General features: G+C 41.1%; 1 protein-coding gene across 1 annotated transcript in view; it reads left to right on the top strand.

Moving 5' to 3' along the window:
* The window catches only part of CTNND2 (catenin delta 2), a 554,610-nt gene that overhangs the window by 419,556 nt on the left and 113,929 nt on the right, over positions 1-21,125 (top strand). Inside the window, exon 13 of the mRNA XM_025215651.1 lies at positions 12,495-12,668. Within this exon, the coding sequence (XP_025071436.1) occupies positions 12,495-12,668 (174 nt within the window). The remainder of the gene's footprint in view (positions 1-12,494; positions 12,669-21,125) is intronic.

Genomic DNA, 21,125 nt, shown 5'->3' with positions numbered 1-21,125 from the left:
GCATGGGATAGCAGCAGGGTAGAAAAGAGAGAATCTCCTACTAAATGGGTGTGTCTATATGTGTAGCCGACTGCACAGTTATTACCACACAATCATTTAGTACTTGATAAAGCAGACTAACACCACTAAGTACCTCTTTTGCTAAAGCAAGTATTAAATGACTGTGCAGTAACCTCTGTTACTGCACAGTCCCAGCGGTGCGCGAGTTGTTTCCAACCCTACTGAGCAGTAACTTGTTGCTACTGTGCAATAGCATTGGTGTAACAGTGCTACATCACCATAGCCTCTCATGTAGAACTGGCCAATCACAAGCTTGACTTTCTCTCTGTTTTTACACATTCTGGTTCCTGTGCAGTTTCACAGATAGCTCTTGCTTCATTACTGGAAAAGAGAGGTCTGTCAAATCTCACTCGTCAGCAGTTGAGTAAAGCATGATCATTATGCTTACAGGAGCCCATGATTAAGCAGATGCTGTCTGCCCATGAATCAATGAAGGTTCCATTTAGTCTCTATGGTATCTTTGACACTTACCTTTACCTTCCCAACTTTTAATTGAGCTGAGAAAGGTACTTAGTGGTGTTAGTCTGAAGTCAGGCAGAAAGCAAGGCAGAGGTGATTCAGCTAGTCTGTAAGACTACCTTGTAGTAGAATGTAATTACCTGTAAGTGTACCTCAGAATGTAGTTACCTGTAAGTCTACAACTCTACCTTGCCTTCTGCCTAACTTTATTGATATTAAATATGGTGGCAGGTATGTGTTAAAAGCACATAAGGCATAAAAATAATGTGTGTGTGAGAGACAGAGAAACAGAGAAATTCTGCACCTAATTGTGAGATATTCTTGTTGCTTTCCCTGTTTATTCCATTTATCAACAAATATCCTAATAGTACATGAAATTATTTTCAACATATCCTTATAGGTTAAGATTGTGTCATCTCTTTCCTGAATTTCATGAAGTAACCTTGTGGCATTGATTACCTCCATCATCCCTTTGAGAATTCTTTATACCTTAGAACTTCCTTCTAAATCTTCTCTTTTTTTTCAGGAGCACTAGGTTAATCTTAACACTTTTGGCTGGATCTCTTAATACCTATATTATTCTGCTTGCCCTCAGATGTACCTTTTCTATTTCTATAATCATTCATTATCAGCACACAGCAGGGCAGAGGCCTCTGTGGAACTGCTCTTGTCCATCAAACTGAAGGGTTTAATATCCTTTTTAAAGAAAATGGTGAATGGAACTGTGCATATAATTTCAAATTTATGCTCACTAGACTGTTGTGCAGTGAGGGAATAAATTACGCCCACTTAAGCACTTTGCACAGTGATAGGCCTCTTAAAATGCCTTAGATTGTTAGATTGATATTGAATTTTTCAAATAATGCTTTGCATGTTTTTTTTCTTTTTCCTGTTAACCTTGACAATATCCCCACCCTGGATTTCAATCCATCCTCTCTAAATCCTGTGTATGGCTACTATGCTTGCAGGACCAAAAAGACAGAGCCTATTTGAGATCTATGCAGAGGTGATTAACATTGCACCAACTTCCCCTTGACTGGTGTTGACTGTAGCAGACTTCTCCTAACATGTCACTGATTTAATAGAACGCTACTCTAAGACAGTAAATGGGATAGAAAATTATTAGTAAGCATGCTAATCAGCCTACTAAGTTTCTTTCCACACCAGCCTATGCTGCAGCTCTCTCAGCTGCTTCGGCAGGTGAAAGACCCAGTCAGGTAGGGTGTGATCTAGAACTTAGCTCTATCTTTTGACAGTGCAGATCACTACCCCCAGCTTAAACTACATTTAATGGTATTTATTGTCTCAGACAGTTGACAAAAAAGGTAAGAGTTCAGTTATGTATACGCACCCACCTCCCTATATATATCACATATGCAAATGTTCTTTCTAATACACAGGATCTGCCAACCCCTGCAGTAGTTTGTCTCTTCAGAGATGTACTTCTGTTCCTTCCAGAGTCTGGCTTCAAATGGTTCTTTACTGCTTTGCTTCTCTGAACCCTGTGGTAAATTCACTTCCCACTGGAAAGAAGAGCAAACTGGACCCCTGAATGCTTCCCCTCCAACAGATAGGCTAGTCACTTCGTCGGCAGCACTCTGCACAGATATTTTACTGCTCTTTGTCTTCCTGGTAAAAAAGCAAATTTTAATAGTTGCATTATTCTGCAGATTGTTAAATTTGGCCAGTCTCTCAGCCTGCCTCAGGTTTATGCATAGCCAGCACCAAATCCCCTCAACAATATACAGTCTCCCAAGTGTACGAGTTACCCGATGTTTGTATATAGACTTTATCATAAAAATCCATTTAGTTATTTTTTCTAGCTGGTTTCAGGTTTTGTTTTTTTCCCCCCAAAACCTGCCTTTCCTCATTTATTTTCATTTGCAGCCTCGAACCACGGCCCAGCTTAGTTCTTTAGAAAACAGCATACACTTCCCAGGTGTTCATCTTAGCTAGTTCATTTCTCCAAGTGCACTGTCAATAAAGCATTTATTCCCATAAATATTTCATAATGAAGTTCTAAGGACTGCCCCAGTTCTTGAGTAAGTAAATTGTCAGCATGAGCATATGTAGCCTTCTTGGAACTAAATTGTCAGAGTGTGCACATGTAACCTTCTTTGGGTGCGCTAATTCAGGACAGTTGTTGGCTTCTAATATCTAAAACACACATAACCTGCAGGAGAAAATCTGAAAGAGATTAAATAAACAAGAAAACATGCTATAAAGATACTCAACTGCCCATCAACCTCATCTTCTAACCATACAGCATTGGCATGAATTAGAGCTTGTTTCTAACAGCATAGTCATACTTATATAGCCTTTCTGAAAAATTCTTCAGACTCCAAACAATAAAATAAATTCTCTTCAAACTCCTGGTGTTTATCTGGCTTTTCTACATACCTAAAGCAGAAATGATAATGAAGGAAGTATAATGCAGTCCTGTCATTCTCCTTGTTAAAGAGTGGCAGAAGTAGAAACCCACATGCAAATAGCAAAGGTTGCAGTCTAATTGAGCTCAACCCAACACTAAGATAATGTTCTCGGACATCATTCCTACAAAGTTCCTTTAAATCTGTAAAAATCTTTCCTCCGCAATTAGGGAGAAGGCACAAATTTATCCTTTAAGACTCGGGACATTTCAGTATTGAGGTCAGAGTCATGGAAATTCTTTCTACTAATTATTATATGTACCTGTGGCAGTACTGAAGTGATGCTGCAGCCATGATGGTCCAGGAAGCATGTGAGAGACAAGAACTATTGTGGGTAATATCTGCGAATGAACCAACTGCTCTTATGTCTAACTGTAAGAGCTACATGAAAAGTGTGAATAGTCCTTTTACTTCAGGAAGACTACAGCATTCTTAGATAGAAATTACTTTGCAGAAAAACAGGTGTAAAATATTTGTATTTCAATGAATTTCAGTTAATTTTAGGTTTTTGCTCTAGTGATTTACTCTTCCATTACAGCGTGTTTCCTTTTTCCCTTTTTTCCCTGTAATTAGATTCCTGTTTAAGTGATTATATTTGTCTTTTAGAGGGGAATGGTGTCACTAATGCCAAATTATTTGAAATATTAGATTTGGCTAAATTCATAGGTTTATCTGTTCTAAGAAAAAAATTAACTCATGCATAATTTGGTGTCTTTTAGCTTCCCCTTTATATAACTTAAGAAATGACTAGTAGTCTGTAAACTTTAAGGAAGAAAAAAAGTGTCAACACAAAACATGTTTCTCTTTTTGGGATGTTTTTTAATACAGATGAGGTCATTCATTAATTCCGTCAATTTTATTGTAGTTTCTCCTCCACCCAGAGATCAAACAGAATTCTGTATCTTTTCCTTGCATTTAAAAAACAAATAAGACAAAGACACATTTCATTTTAACTTTTTCCTTACAAAACCTCTCTGGGATCTGAGCAATAGATCCAGCTGAGAATAGTTTCCAGCTTAATCCAGAATAAACATCCCTGTTTTGATAAAAGGACCACCACGGGCTTAGTCTGGTACTTCTTGAAGTCTTTACTAAAATTCGTGCTGACTTCATTGAAAGCAGACCCAGCCTCCCACCTTGTCACATAGTTCCAAAACTCACTAGAATTAAATCTTCTGACCATTGTCAAGAACACAGCAAGTCCTAATCTTGGTATTTGTGAAATCTTCAGTCTAATAAAGACTGCAGTAAAGATAAGTGAGATTTATTTGCCTCCATTTTTGTCCTTGGTGCCAAGTGTTGCTATTGTTTCTCCTCTATTATTCTACCTTGCATTCCCTTCTGTGGTCCTTATTTGTGGTCACCTGCTACACAATTAACACCATATCAAGGCATGTGACCCTTAGGGCTCTACCCTTGGACATGAGCATTCAAGTCATTAGCCTCTCTACATTACATTGTCTCTTTTCAGATGGAACCAAATTTCCCCACCTGTAATAATTATGGCACTTACAGTTGTATCCTCACTGCAGCCAACAAATTTAGTTTTTCAGTTCCAGAGGAAACAATGAATATGACAAGAGTGGTTAAGAAAAAATAATGGCTGTAGTCTATATTTCAATAATGGCACAAGCTAGCTGCTAATAACACTGACTATGCTTCCACTTACATAACCCACCATGCTTGCACTGGCTATTTGCCTTTCCCTACTAAGAGAAGATTGGTCAGATTTTGATCTCCCTGGGATTGATTTTATAGTTCTCTTGAGTTTCTCCTGTTCCACAGCTATAGTTACATGCAATTTTCAGTGTAAGATCAGACTGTGGTCTGAAATATTTATTTTGATTATAAATGGCACTTCTGAAATGAGTATGACCTTCTGTTTTACCTTCTGTCAAAAGCCTTGAGCGACAACAGCAACATTTCAACTTAAATGCCATTCCCAGCTGAGTGGCATACCATGCGTTATCATGCTAGGTGGTTGTAAAGCCTGCCACTCCAGGGAGATCATGGTTCAGTTTCTAAAAAGAGATCATCACTCCAAGGAAAGGAAAGCTTCCTCTTTTCTGGCTTAGGAACCCAGTTAAAACAGCATTCTGAAGAGTGTGAATGGGGCTGCCCTCCAAAAGAAAATGGATCATTTGAGCAGTTATACAACACCTGTGGAATGGGGTTGCTGGCCAGCATTGTCACATCTGTTGTATAATCAGCAGCCAAATCCATTAGAGGGTATTCAGGCCATTCTTCTGCTTATGCCAGTGTGTGTTGCTGTTGGATGTACTTGGACACTATGGTGGTGACTGCCAAAAATACAAAGAGATACGTAGACACATGATGACTCTTACTCAGTTTAGTCATTTGTTTGAGCCTGGTATGAAAGATTAAAAATGAAAGCCTGCTTTATTTTACAGCTCCATTATAAAGCATGTTACTAGTCATTTGTGACATTCTTTACCACCACAGAGGGTATTGTGCCTGGTGTTAATTGGCAATGAACCAACAGCTTATAAAAATCTGGCTTCCCTTATCTGTTAAATGTATAGAGCCCTACGATACCTGTCTGTAGCCTGTCCAACAAAAGTTACACCAGTCTCTCTTGACTGGTGTATTTGCCTGCATTTGTCAACTTTTAGGGGATAGTGCAAAGCATGTTTGAATCATATGAAGTAAGGTAAAAAGATTGAGACAGAGGCTGAGATAGAGGAATACTAGCTTTTGACTGAGCTGCACTTTAGTAGATGGGAGATGTTGACTGATGAGTTTGGATAGCACTTAACTGTGCTATGCAAGACTAGCTTTTGCTTTTGCTCCCTCATTTTCCTGCACACATGACACATCTACACATGCATTTTAATGCATTTTAGCTTATTTTAATGCACATTAAAGTGTCACAAAAATGCTCTTTAGCTAGTGTGCATTAAAATAGGCTAAGGCACATTTTTCTAGTACTTCACAATGGAGGTACTAGATTTAATACACGTTACCTAAAGCACATTAATGAACATATAAACATATCCACAGAGACACAAATCCCTGCTCCTCCATTGTTAAGGAATCAGCTGGAACTCCCAATCTTTGGTTGATATCACAGAGTACCACTGCAGCTGGCAGTAAGGCCACTCAAGTACAGTATTATTCAACTGCCCACCTCCTGCCCCCATGGACAGAGTAGATGACTCAATCCTCTGAGTACTGGGAAATAATATAAGGAAGGTCTTGAGGGAGAAGCTGAAAAGAGTCTGTGGCCCAAAGCTGTCACTCTTTGCCCCATTTGGCCATAGGTTTCTCTTTCCATTCCAGACAGAGGAATGACAATGGGCACTGACAGACATGCAGCTCCCTGGACTAACTCATGATGCTTCACAGAAAGCACCATAAGTTAAACTGACTCTCTTGATCCAACAGGCATTTGCTGTTGGATCGGGAGGGTGTGTAATTGAGCTCCACTTTGGGGCTGATCCAGTGAGAGAGGCTGCATGTCTACAGCATCTGTTCCCTAGCGCCATCCCTCTCTCCAAGCTCCTGTGCTCTCTCAGGATGGGAGAGTGGGAAGGCAAGGGAGGGAGGTCTGTTCTGGGGTTTCCCCCAGCCATGCTGGAGTGGGTGGCCTGGTGGGGATATCAGTGGTGCAGGAGCCCCCAGGAAATGCCAGGCCAGTTATCACCCCAGTGAAAGGTGGGTAGGGACACCTTAACCCTAGCCCTCACCTTTGGGTGGGTTACATAACATCAGAGGGAGTGGGGCCAGGCACGGCTGCAGCCACCTGAGCCCTGTGGGGTACAAGACCCTGAGGAGGGAGAGTGGGGGCCAGGCACAGCTGCGGCCACCTGAGCCCTTTGGGATATAGGGCCCTGAGGAAAGGTAGTTGGGGCTAGGCACAGTTATGGCCACCTGAGCCCACTGGGGAGGGAAACCCCATGGAATTCCGAGTGAAGGGGTTGGTGTGGAGTCCCAAGTGAAGGAAGCAGGTCTAGGTATGTCTCCAGATGCCTGAGGCCATGTAAGGGGGCTCAGTCCATAAGATAGAGATGAGTCCTGACCCCGGTAAGTCCTCCACTGTTGGGAGGTTGAGTGTGGGTTGAAAGTAAGACCTATAGGTGAGCACAATTACCTGCTGCTCCAGGGGGGGAGTGAGGGTCTCCATGAGACCCCGGAGCACCAGTCCTGGTGTGGGATAAGAACGCCCCGGTGAGGGGTAGCTCTAGAAAGGTGGCAGAGAGGAGTGTGGGGGGGGGGGGGGAGAAGCACTAGAGGGCTGGGAGCCCAGAGTGTGTGCATGTATAGAGTTGCCCTGGAAGGGGCCAGAACAAGCTTAGACCTGGTCAGATAATTGGCTGGCCACTACCCCAGCGATGGTCATGGGAGAGGCCCAAAAGATGGTACGTCTGCAACCCAAGGTACGAGCTACTTAAAGCCTATGGCCTAAGGGGCCTGCTCCAAGAGGAGGCAAGGCAAAATAAGTTGCCAATGCATGAAAGAGACCCTGTGAGAGAGGGTGGAGTGTGAGAGGCCCTAGTGAGAGGAGGGCAGTATGGACGTGTGTGTGACTGAGGCCTGACAATGAGGCCTAAGGTTGGTCTGGCTATAGGCCAGGAGCACTATCATCTGGATGCCATCTGGGAGGCTTGGGCTGCGGTGTAGGTAGGGAAGGATCGGAGCCACAGATAGTGCCCCCTAGCATCAGGGCAAGAAATGGGCAGCCTCCCACCTAATTAAGATCATTAATTAATTAACAACAAGGCATGACAGGTGAGTCAGGTGGGTAGTGTGCCCAAGGCAAGTGGGGAAACTAGCACTGTGGCTAGTCGGGGAGCCCCACTTTGCCACAACCCTCCATCAAGTTCCATAGAAATTACTGAATTCAAGGGATGCACGAAGGGACAGGATCCAATGAGTAACTGCGTGGGAAGTTAATTTCTATGGATGCTTTAACCCCTGCAAGAGAGTTGTAGGTGCCATACTTGGAGATGTTATATGCCCCTTTCTGGGCCATCTTGATTGCTTTCAGGAACAGGCAGCTCTGGTTTGGAGTCCTCAGAGCTAGTCAGGAATTTTTTGTGGTAATTGTTTTTCACTGAAAAATTACAAATTGTTGAATGTTTCATAGAAGCGTATTGGATTTGTTGAGCTTTTAGCAATCTCATTCAGGGCTCCAGTGGGAGTGTGGCTGGCAAACAGTTTTCTGTCCAAAATGTGTCTAGTTACCTGCCAGCCTACCTGGTGGGTTGCTGGGGCTCCAGAGCTTACAGAGCCTACTGCTCCAGGGCAACTCTGACATGTAGAATGTGCTGGAGCTGGAGACCATAAGGTGTCCTTGATTTTCAGCAGCCCCCGCCTCTGGACTGCAGAGCCAGAGCCCGCAGAGGCTGTGAACTCTGACTGTCAAACATAAAGGCTCCTCCCTCAGCCATAGTTTTGAGGGCCCTGTGACTGCTGGCTTCCTGCCAGTCTGTTGTGCTGACAGGGAGCCAGGGGGCCTGGCAGCAGTGGAAAGTGTCCAACCTTAAAACCATTATCATTTAAATGGTTTGTAAAGATGTTTTTCTCCTAAACAATTTTCTTTCTTTGGGATTTATGAATTTCCAGGGAAATAGAAATTCCAGCTTTTGATCAGGTCTGTGCCATCTGGGAGTGTAAAGAACTAATGTTACTTTCATTGCCATGGGGAACAGAGTAAGGATTTGGTCCTATAGACGCATGCACACTGAACAACAGTAGAGTCTGAGAGTAAAGGGCTGGTTCACAAAAGCAGAATTGTCCCCCAACAGCCTCTTCAGAGAAGGAATAGGCTATAGGAATAGTATGGATAGGAATGATTAATAAGTCTTTTGCTTTTGAAATAGATTAAAATGGAATAGATTTTGGGAATTTGTGTGATTTGTGTAATTCTTTGGACCTTTTTATGTGTGGATTGGATTTAGGAAGTGTGTTTTGGGGGGGAGGACAGAGAAGCAGGGCCATAGCTCATCCACGTAACTCCCAACTTCTGTCAGTTTCACAGCATCTTTGTAAATTACAGCATAAGAGATGAGGGCTGGAAGGAGTTTTTGTTCAGGGCTTTAGGCTTTTTAACATAAGCTAGGAGGAGTATATAGCCCTCATCCTTCTGAGATGTTCCCTGTATATCTATAGTACAGGCTATCTCAGATAGAACTTATTGATCACTCCTGATGGATTACCACTATGTAGTGACTGTTCCAGTAATTCTCTGGGCACAGTCTTTCAGCTCACTACTTCGATTCATTAATATTGAATAGTTCTTGGTAGAAAGTAACTTCAGCTTGCCACAGCAGCTATTGGAGAAACATTTACTGTAATATTACAGCTTGTGAAAATAATTTTGCCTTGGACAATTTAAGGTTTTTATTATTAACTGTTATGAAAGGTTGAAGAAAGCATCCAGATAAAGGTCACATAGATTTGCTAGCTTTGAAATGTCTCCTTTTCTTCACCATTAACAAGTCTCAGTGCTCCTAAGCCCTCAAATAACAAAACAGCACTTTGAACTACTCTAGTTGTCATCAAAGAAGATTCTTACATCAGTTGTCTTCTTTATTTCTTTCCTATTTATTCAACAGCCATTAAGTGGGGCATGTAATAAAAGACATTTTGGAGATGCATGGGTCACTTTACAGAACAATGGAAAATTGTCTCCTGAATTAAATGTTTATCTTACTTTCTAACAATGTATTTGGTAGCTGAGGAAGCATAAGGAAACCCTACAGGAAAAGTAATGTATCCTTACATGATTTAATGCCCACATTTTATATAGGAGGCAACATGGGATACTACAGCAAATGCAGCCCACCTAAATTACCAGTTATATTAGAATATACTTCTATTCATACATGTCTCCCACTTCATTGAAATAAGATACTTCAGCTGCAATGCAAGTGGTGCAACTGTCTTATTGATGCGCAGTCACAGATGTGGATGCTGTTACTAATGCACAAATGAGCCTAAGTTATATTCCACACTGAGCTCCTCCTGAAAATTCCCACATTTAATGGTACAGAGACAGGGAAGTAAAAGGAAGTCACCATCAAGTCAGTCTGAGATCTGCACTACCACAGTAGGATCTGATCCCCAAAGGACTCCACAGCTACTAACCTCCCTTCATTTGGAGGCTGATTGCATCTGTGAGGGAAGATGGTAGGCAGATCCAGCATTTTGCCACCCCCCACCCCTTTTTTTCTGTTTGTTTTTCCCCTCAAGTTGTCCAAAGGCCAGAATATGGCCATGAATCCAAGAAGCTGGGTTTTTATAGTATGTTGGTGACTTGTATGAACAAAGAATTGGCATATCTCAGTTTCTCAGCAATAGTGAATTAAGAAATTAGATTCTTTACTCCCTTCTCTCTGGAATGAAACCTTGTGGAATGTTCTTACAGTAGTTTAACATGGGCTTCCCACATGTGTTTTCTTTCTTACCTAGTGTGAAATCAATGTTTGGTTCTTTTCTCTCTCTCTTTTTTTAAACAAAGGTATGATTTCGTACAAAGGTATGATTTCGTACAACCAGGCTGAAATGGGGAGGAAATTTCATGTGACAGTCCCTTACCCCAGTAGGCTCTGCTAATCCTAGTCTACATCTGGACAGCCATCTCTGGCCTGGGTGTTTCTAAAGCAGGGAATGATAAAAGCATGAATTACATTGCTTTAGCTATAGTAAATTGAGACCTAGGGCAATTAAATATACAGCTTTTTTAAAGTCAGTACAGCCATGTCAGTTCAAACAAGCTCAGGGTTTAGACATCATGTTTTACTTTGAATATGTATGACATTATACTTAGCTTTAAATCATATGTAAACTGCCACTGACATCTAGAATTTTAAAAAATCTTACTTTCTTGCAATGTGAATATCCTTAATGTCATATCGTAATGGACTACATGAGCTAACTACATTAAATGTTGTGGGATTCAACCAGAAATTTATTGAGCTTTCAGTTTATGCATGTACTGATGCATTTAGGCCGCATGATAGAATGGTAGAGGTGAATGTTTTATCTGCATACATTTTTATTGACCACATTCCTCTCAAGTGACAAAGCCATAATGGGCATGTCTACATGAGATACTTTACTGCACAGTATACTAATTTACTGCACAGTAAAGTGTCACTGTCTAAGTGTGTGCAGCATTTACTGTGCAGTAGGTTAGTCTGCTGTTCAGCTGGATACTACCTGTAGCTACTGCACAGTAGTGCATGTGTAGACAGGTAACCAGGATCAAATTGCCCCTGGTGAGCCCAGGTAGTGGGGGGACAGGGGAGATGGGGACAGGACAGCTGTTTCTTCCCCCAAGCAGCTGTTTCCCAGCCCCATGCCCTGATCTGCCAATTAGAGTGCAGGGCTGGGAAACAGCTGCTTGGGGGAGGGGACAGTTTCCCAGCCCTGCATCCTGATCTGCCGATTGGGGCACAGGGACCGGAGGCAGCTGCCCCAGAGGTGGGACAGATCCCCCTGCCCACCAGAGCCCAGCTTAGATCACGGTGCCCCCTGCCAGCCCAGGCTGGCATGTGGGGAAGCCTGGATCTCCCACTGGCTGCTGTAAAGGAGCAGAGCAGGGCAGGAGTAGCCCTGCACTGCACTGCTCCTGTTGGGTGCACATGTAGACATGATCCCAGGGAAAGCTTACTGCACATTATTTTACTGTGCAGTAAGATTACAGCATATTACAGCACATTAATAGCATATGTAGACATGCCCAATGAGTCATCCTAAACTAGTGCTAAGAGAACCTTTATCTTATGCCAGTGTCACATTGTGAATTTTATGTGTTGTGTGAGTTAAAGGAAAAATAGTATTGAAATGTTTTAGAAGATTTTTAAAAACTTAGCTTAGATTTTCTTACTTGTTTTAAAATGGCCGTGAATAGCATTTTAATAGACTTTCCAACAGTCAGAAATGGATGCTGTGAGTTCTAGTGAAAAGAGGGGACTCTTTTTCCTCTGCAGTAGGGCTCCTTTTTCCAGCTTGATGTGAAATATTAGTGTCTAAACCTCATAGCAGTACAGGATTGACCATTGCCCATGTTGGACAATAGTCCACTATCCAGACATGTCAGAGGAAAAGAGCCAGAGCCCACTCATCATTTATTTTTTCAGAGTAGTTTCCACTGAAAAGGCAGCACCGAAAAGATCACTCAAATAGAGAATTTCCTTTTTTATATTTTTTTATTTTTCATGCAAGACACCCAATAAGTTTTGTTGATACAAGTGCTTCTCAGTAGGTTTTGTTACTCCCCCCCCCCCCCCCCCCCCCCCTCCAAAAAAAAGTTATGCAGTGGAAGCTAATTGCTCTCATTATGTTAATTAGATAGAGTACTTAAAGATTTTCATTAATGGTAAGGTCAAGTACCATCAAAAAGCTATTTTAGGAAGAGTACTGGGAGGAAGATTCTCTGCCTCTGTCCAGGATTTCGTATTATGGTTAAAGGTGAGGAATGCTGCTTTTGACGGTGGACCTATATATTAAAAAAAGGTTAAATATTTTTCTCAGTGATATTAGTATCTTTGGTGACATTAGATTTGTCCTTTCCAACAGTGGGACGGAGTAGGACCTCTCCCAGACTGTGCAGAACCACCAAAAGGAATCCAGATGCTGTGGCACCCTTCAATAGTCAAACCCTACCTCACACTTCTCTCCGAGTGCTCAAATCCAGACACACTGGAAGGTGCAGCAGGTGCATTGCAGAACTTGGCTGCAGGGAGCTGGAAGGTATGAAATACAAGTCAAAATTATTATAAATTCAAAGAGGTCCCGATAGATGAGAAGAAAGGTGTTACCGTCATGATGCTATTTGTGTGTAGAAAAATAACTGCATTTTTTTCAGAGATACATCTGGAAAAAGAAAGTCAAATTTAAACTGCAGTATTTTAAGTTTGTTGTACTTACTAAGCAGTGGTTCCATGAATCTATACACATAGTGCCATGAAAAATAAGCCAACATTAGTGCCAGTGGGTACATTACACAAGACACTTACTGCAGAGTTGCCTAATTAGTAAAGCGTCACTATCTACACAAATTATGATATTATGCCAGAGTAAACTAATTAACTCTGCCATAGGACAGTACTGCCCAACACAAGTACTCTTTTTATGGTGGAATTATTTACTCCTCTGCAACACTTGTGTAGATGGTGACAGGCTGGCTGGGGCACAAGGGTGCTTTAGGGTGGGGGCTGCATACCGGCTATGATGGGATGAAATGAAGTAACACTTACACAAGTAACCTTACACCCATTCTTTTTTTCTTATTAAGAAGCCATTTAATGTCACGTAACATTACAGTTAACAGTACGCACAAGACAAGGAAATTCTGAATTAGGGAAGTCCATGAAGTCTGCCTACTCTCTTCATTTCTACAGGATTCTTAAAACATCCAGTTTTTCCTTCTCTAAATATTTGCAATAAAAGGGGTAATAATTCAATCAACACATTTTTCTTTAAAAACACTCTAGAATTCAATTTGATTTTGAAAATATTTTTAAATTTAAGATAAACCAGGCATTGACTGTGGGGACACCTGAGCCTGAATGTTTTATCAGTTTTTGGAGCATGCATTTTCCTGGTGAGAAGAGCACTGCCAACCTCTCATTGCTCCAGTTAGCACAGTACAATTCCATTAAATCTGTATGATGAGCTTTTGGGTTCCATTGCAAAACTGGGGAGCACAGTTTTCAAATTTAGGGCACCTAATTCAGTGTCTAAGTGCTCAAATATCTATTTTAGTTATGTGTGTGCTACACTAATTTGCCCTCTAACCTACTTTAAAAATTGAGTTCTAGTGCCAATAATAGTTGTTCCCTGATCAAAATTTTGTTGGGAGTCAAAGTTATTTACTCATGGCTCTTGATCTATGTATTCCACCCAAGCTATGTCATGCCATTGACAGTCAGGCATGTGTACATAATAATCTGTGTAACAAAAGATCAGTGCTCTGACCTGACCCCGAGTACTACTGCATATCCACTACACCCATTAGATGATCGTAATGGAGTGACTTGGTGATGTACCTTGGAGGTGTTATCTATGCCTCCTACCTAGGTCTGATCTAATGGCCATGCATAAGCCCAAACTTACAAAACATTTACACTAGAAACCCCTAAACTCAGTCTCTGGCTGCTGTCCAGACCAACTCTGGAAACTCTGTGGAACTTCAGGGTCAGAGGTCAAGCCTCCTGCTAGGCCACCCTTCCCTGCAGTGGCTTTAGAATTTACCAAGGTGCTCCAGGCCAGAAGCAAAGCCACAGTCCCACAACTTCCTGTTCCTGACTTTTTAGCTCTTCTGCAAGCCTACTTTCTGTCTCTACTGGCCATAATTAGAGCCAAGAACAGAAAGAAAGACAAGGCTTATTATGCACAAGTAAGAGGAAGCACTGTATGATAATAATCACATTCAGATTCAGCCTCTAGGGAATCATATTCAGATTTGGGAAAGGGCTGGCTGTTATGACGTGGGTTGGTCAACCTAGTTATTAGCGTGGACGTATCCTACATAGCCACAGACCTTCCATGTTATTTGCAAGACACCTAGGATTCCTGTATTTGACCCAATGATCTTCCACATCAGCCTATGTAGGACCAGGACAAAGGTGTGAATATACATTGCTGAATTTGCATGTACAATAAGAGAGAGGAAGAGAGATCCTGTTGCAAAATATATGCTAAAAGAACTGATTTGAGCTTCACCAGAATACACGCAGTGATTTCAGTAAGAATTCACTTGCTTTCTTATTGTTCCATTTTTCTGTAGATTCAGACTACATTACAAGTGATGTGCAGGAAGGAAAATGAATATACTTAATTTGCCATATCCTAGGTATTTCTGTGAGGGGATAATGCTCCTTGCGGATTACACCAGCATTGAAATTTCTTACCTTTTGACCTATCTTTTCTTCTTTTCCCATCCTCTGAAGATAAAACTACTGAAATAATGGAAAACAAACACTTAAAAGGAGAGGCTATTCCTAAGGGAGGTTCCCTTTTTTTTTTTGTAAGTTCCTACTAGCAATTGTAAGTGGATGTAAAGAGGAACAGTATGGTAAATGATCTTGCTTCAGATTTTTAAGTCAAGACTTAATCTCAATTGTATGATAAAATGAAATGGGGAAAAAAGGAGGAAAATTAGCTGTGTTAAAAGCAAATGCTGCCTTTAGTATTATTATTATTATTATTATTATTGCTTGCATTATAACAATGCTCAAAGGCACCATTGCATTTGGTGTTGCATTAACACAAGAGACAGTCCCTTCCACAGAGGATTATTGTTGAACACTTATACAGACATAATCTTTTGATATCTGATTCACCCTTTTCATTTCCCCAGCTCCACCATTGTCTAATCCTTTAATGGAGCATGTTATCCAGGCTTATGAATTGGCAGAAAAGAAGAAACCTAGGTTATTTTTACTAAATCAAACAGTCTAGATCAGTGATGGCCAACATTTTTGGCAGGTATGCTAACCTTTTTGGCAGGTATACAACTTGGCACCATGCCCTCCCTGCATGCCATTCCAATGCTCTTCCCCTGCTTGATCTGCTGCTCTGCATTCTGCTTTCTGCCTGATCTGATGCTGTGCTTCCCACTTTCTTCCCCGTGCCCCCTGCCAGAATGCTAATTTGCTTTTTTGCTCCCTGCTCCGCTACTGTGCTGCCTGATCCCTCTCTGATGTTCCTCATGCTACACACACAGGCTGCCTGTACCACTTGTGGTACCTGTACTGCAGGTTGGCCACCGCTGGTCTAGGCAATTTAGATACATGCCCCCCTGCTACTGCAGTTTAAAAGAAGCTATGAATCTAAAACCGCTAGATAGCTTTGAAAACCTTAAAACCAAAGTATAAGATCAAATCAATAGCTCTTGTGATTATAGCCATATGTAAATGTTTTTTCAGTGTAAACAATAGTCTTCCATTTTAGAGAATTTTTTCCTCATGCAATATGCATTCAATACTGATAGTGTGCTTATGCACTTGGAAGGAATATGCCCCTTGGCCTACATCCAAATCTCTGGGCCATTTCCTTTCATTTTTCATATGTGGTAGTACCCTGTAAAGCCAAGCACTGTAAAAATGTTTTCATCTGAGGGCCTTCATTTGTACTCATACAGTGCATAATATATTTTGGTCCATATGTAAATTAGCACAGATCTCCTATCACAGAGCAAATTCTCCATGAAGTCATGAAGACTTATATAAGTGAATTACAACATTATGTGATCTGGATAAGAAGGCTTGACAACAAAATAGGATTCCAAAGCCACTAAGTATTTGGAACCCAGAAATGTGGAAATGTAGATCAGCATAGAGCAATCCTGATCAATCTACAGGCCTCAGATTGGATTCTGCCCTCGGACCCATGTCATTGGGCCATGGGGCTCCTATTGGGTCCAGAAGTTTGGTGACAGGATAGCAGCGGTAGGATCTCACCTGCAGCAGTGGGGGAGCATTAGCAGCATTAATTGCTATGGTTTCCAGAGCCATGGCAATTAATTTTGCCATCGTATCCTGGATGCCAAATTTTGGGACCCATGGGCCAGATGATGTTTTCCTGTGCGCAGATTGTACCGGCACTCAGGGTCGGTCCATGGCTGGATCTGGAGTATGGGGTCAGGTAGATGAACTGGAGTGCACTCACAGATCGACCCCATGTGCCAACCCCATGCTGATTTAGGCCCATGGATCAACCCTATGCACAGGATCCAGTCTCTGGACAGGCTCTATGCCACTCAACTAGCTCACAGGATCAGGAACGTTGAGCACCATTGGCGTAAAATGTATTGGATTTTAGTGAATTTGTTATTTATGGAGAAAAATATACTTGAATGGTGAATGTCATGCCTTATTAGCTATCTGCAACTCCTTTAAGATTCAGAACTTTTTGAAAGAGGTTACTTCTTGGGGAGAAAAAAGAGAGAGCTATTTCATGATCCTGAAATCCTTGTAACCTAGATTCCCCCCACTGGGCCGTGCTAGGTTTGCTGCTGGCTCATGGCATGAGCCCCCTGCTCGGCCCCACATCTGTCCGCCCAGGCAAGCGGCTTCTGCCGCCAGCAGCGACATGTGGAATTAAAGCTGAGAGGTGGGACAGCCCCAGGAGGGAGGCAGCCGGCTCCAATGCTCCCGTGCCAGTCCATGGCAGAAAAAAGGTTGGGGACCACTGACCTAGATTACAGTTTGTCATTAATGAGAAGGAGATCATCTCTGTAACCAACAAGCAGTATCTGAGAGGTGGTAGAAATAGATTCAGACCTATTTTTTCATCAAAGTCCTCCTTGTCTTTAGCCTCAGATATTTATATGATGGTCATTGTAAAGCTTATATGGGCCACCCAGGGTAATGTTCATGGGTTTTCATAGAAAATAAATAAGTCCAAAGAAGTATGTTTTGTTGAAGAAACCCACCAAGAACGGGGAAAATTCCTTTCCCTGTGCTGTCAAGCTATGCACAGTTATCATTAGATCTTTGCAGTTTGTGACCCTGGAGACTGTACAGTTTTCACCGTCCCACCCACGCACCAATCCCTGCTCCACAAAGACCAAGGGCAAGTGAAATTCCAGATGGTCAGGCTCAGGTCTTCCCTACCCACACAGATGCACAAAACAGCACTGGGGCAATTTCACTGTATTTTAGGCCTTTGCCAAGCAGCAGGAGATCTTCCTTAAGTGACATTTGTTGCATTATGTTTGTTTGCATGGTCACATATTTTAATATCTATTTCTTTAACTCAAAGTTAAATACTGAGTTCCCCTACAATCCCTTTTACTTACATTTTAATGAGATCTTTTGTGTTAGGGCTGCCTGATTCTGTGAAAGAAATAGCATCTATAGGTATGGAAGACTGTGGGGTTTTGTTCTACAACAGAGCTTAGCTAGAGTTTTCCTTAATAAGAGACTTGGCCCACTGATATCAGTGAGAGTCTTCACATTGACCTGCTTAGGTATTGTGTGAGGCTTACAGTGGTTTGAAAATGTAAAGGACTGATGCTTCTAACTCTCATTCCAGTCCTAGTAGTCTTCTTTGAGTGCTCAGTATCACAGCTGCTCACTTTCCTGTGCAAGAAGAAGGACAGTAAAAATCTAAAATCTGTTCACATTTTAAATTAGGTTCTTAAAACTGAGTTATTGATGGCTTAATAAGAAACTCCTGTTGACCCTTCACTCTTGCTAGGCTGAAGTGCATGCTGCAATCTCATGGGGGGTTTTTTGTTTGTTTTTTATGTCCTGCAGGTTGAGACCTGTAAAAGGAAAGCTCCCATCATGATAGCTCTTTTATTATTGTTGTTTAATGTTTTGATATAGGATTTTCCTGTCAATTTGCTGGCAGCAATTTTCTCTGTCTGGTGACAATAATAAAATGACAGGTTCCTTGTGGTCTTGGCCTCAGCCACTAGGCCATGTTCAGTTGTAGCTCTGTTGAAAATGTAATCAAAACAATTGTTAAAAGTATAGCTTTTAAACAATTTTGAGAATCTACCAGCCCACTGTGAGTGCAATTCTTTCCCCAGGTGTGTAGGTGACTTTGCTAGGACTCTATATGTATCTGACAGTTGAGTTTGGGCCATTATCTGCCTACCTAATGCACCTAATGTACTTTTAAGGTATCTATACAATTTGATACCTAAAAATTATACAGGAGATGTCACCTTTATTAAATCTTGAAATAGTCATCTGTTACCATATTTTCTGTGCATTAAAAAGCAGTGTGCACTAATGTTGATAAGGAGTTTCATTATTTTTGTAACTCTTAAAGAAACCAGTTTTTTTTTACTTTATATTCTTTTGTTCTTGAACCATGATATATGTTGTGGGGGATTGTTTCTTTGACAACATAATGGCCCCCAGCAAAATAAGTAGCATAGCTACTTCAATTCTGTTTCAGTTTCCTCCAGGTCCCTCTTATTCTCTTCACTGTCTGTATGGCTTGGAATATGATTATTTTTCTGTTCATGCTTCAGAAACTTCCCTTAAAGTTAGGTAGATTTTTTTTAATTGTATGTGCTGCATGTTAATACCCTGCACATAATATTATCTTAATTTTGCTCTGTACTGCTTCTGAGGGGATGGCTGGTTGCCCTCAGAACCTTTCCCTGAGATCCCTATTGCCCTCATACCCTCTGTCATCTTTCCTAGTAACACTGTGCCCTCAGAGGTTCCCTGAGAATGGGAACCTGTCATTCCTTTAAACAGCTCTTCCCAGCTCCTTTTTTTCCATTTCCTTGCTCCATTTCACTCAACAGAAATGGGTAGCCTTCCCTCATTAGACAAGTGAATGTTTTTAACTAGGTCCCTGCTCTGATCCATGTCAGGAATGAGGTTTCCAGGTTAGCAGTCAGATCTCCTGAGATAGCCAGATGAGATGTCTGGTTTTATTCTTTAGGCAAAAATCTACCTTTCTTTTCTTAGTTCCATCATAAAGGACAATGAGACTCTCAGTAGGATTGAGAGACCTATTAAGCAAATCATTTGATAAAGACATGAAGACATAAGAAAGGTTGCTTCAGTCACAAGGAAAATACAGTTCTTTCAAAAGTTATAAGGAAAAAAAGTTTACAGCTCCATGTGTCCAAGCACATAAATTCATAGCTGCCGCATAATTATTGTCTAATATTGCATGCATCCAGATGATCAGTCTCCCACCTTTATCAGTCCAGTTCCCTACCAAATTCTTCTGATTAATTATTTACAGACATGCCTTTTGAAGATACATCTGGCTATTGAGCCCTAAGAGGAAGGTTACCTAGCACAAGTGAAAAGCCTCTTTCTCTGTCTCCAAAATATGCATGTGATAAGGCTGAATACTATAAGATTGAGGAAGTAGGTTTTTATCAGGTGTTTAAAGAAACCTAGTAAAGAATGGAGAGCTATTTAAACTGTCAAAATCTGCAAGGATAGAAATGTATCCTAAATCCATAAACACTCATGAATACAGGAAAACACTAAGGTTGTAAGAAAGTGAGCAATCAAATTCAAGAAGCAAGGATACTTCTACTGCTACAAACACTACCAGCCAAAAAAATGGAGGCTTCAGTCTGGGTAGTGAGAGAACAATAAATTTGTAGGGCTGAAAGGAACCTCTAGGGTTATCTGGTCCTAAACCAAACCAGTAGTTTGTGGTTAACTTCTTTGTAATTAATGTATTCGGAATGCTGTTAACATATCCCTAAATTCTTCAAGTATATTGCAGATTCTTTGGTGAATATAAACAACATACTTGTGCTGTGCTTAGTGTATACATGTGTGTGCCTGTATACATAGACACACACACATACGCATATGCATGTATATAGAGAGATCTGTTTTGTGCATGTGTTACTGCATATACATGTATGTATATGTATACATCCATATAAAACACCACCAAATTCAAAACGTAGGGCAGCAGTCTAATGTTTATAAATTTTGGTAAAAAATAACTTGCATCTGGATGGATTGCCGTTGCAACGAGCTTCCTCCTAACTTGATCTAAATCCTCTGAGGTGTAAAGCTTTGGAAAGGGTGCTTTATAATAATAACTGTGACAAACTAAGGAATAATTTTCCAGATTACTGTATTTTTCTTCTTAATTACCATGACAAAAATTAAAAAGGAAACTACTAATGAAAGTGGACACAGAGATGTATGGTATATCTTCTAAATGTTGTATAGTAGTTATGCCCCACAAATTCCATTATCTCCAAAGAATATCCATGCACATATTGTAACTCCCATGCATGCCTTTGACAATTTAGCAGCAATCTGATGCAACTGAAATGGATTATTTCTTTGGCTTCTACCTCCCTTCAAAGCTTATACTTTCCCCATAGGAGTCCTTTCTCTTTACAGGCTGAACAATATTTGATCATTGGCATCGTGACTGATTCATGGAGTAACTGGATGATTAAGTCTATTGGCAGAGCATCTCATTTACAAAAGAAGCAACAAACTATTTGTCTTTTGCTTTTTTATGAGGTTATGTTTATATATTTTTTTCATACTTTACTACACTCATCCTAGATATTGACCTGCAATGTGGAAATGCAGGAATGTTTCACGATGGCTTTAGGCAAAAAAAAAGACTCATCAGTGCATGCTACACTGAATCCATTTCTCAATTCTGGGAGACAATAAAAAAGCAGTTTGGAAGCATCTCCATTTCGGTGTTCTTGAAATATACACAGCCCAGCATAATTGT

Source organism: Alligator sinensis, unplaced genomic scaffold (assembly GCF_000455745.1).
Source record: "Alligator sinensis unplaced genomic scaffold, ASM45574v1 scaffold82_1, whole genome shotgun sequence".
NCBI lineage: Eukaryota > Metazoa > Chordata > Crocodylia > Alligatoridae > Alligator > Alligator sinensis.
The sequence above is the reverse complement of the archived record's forward strand: the minus strand, read 5'-3'. Positions and strand labels throughout refer to the sequence as shown.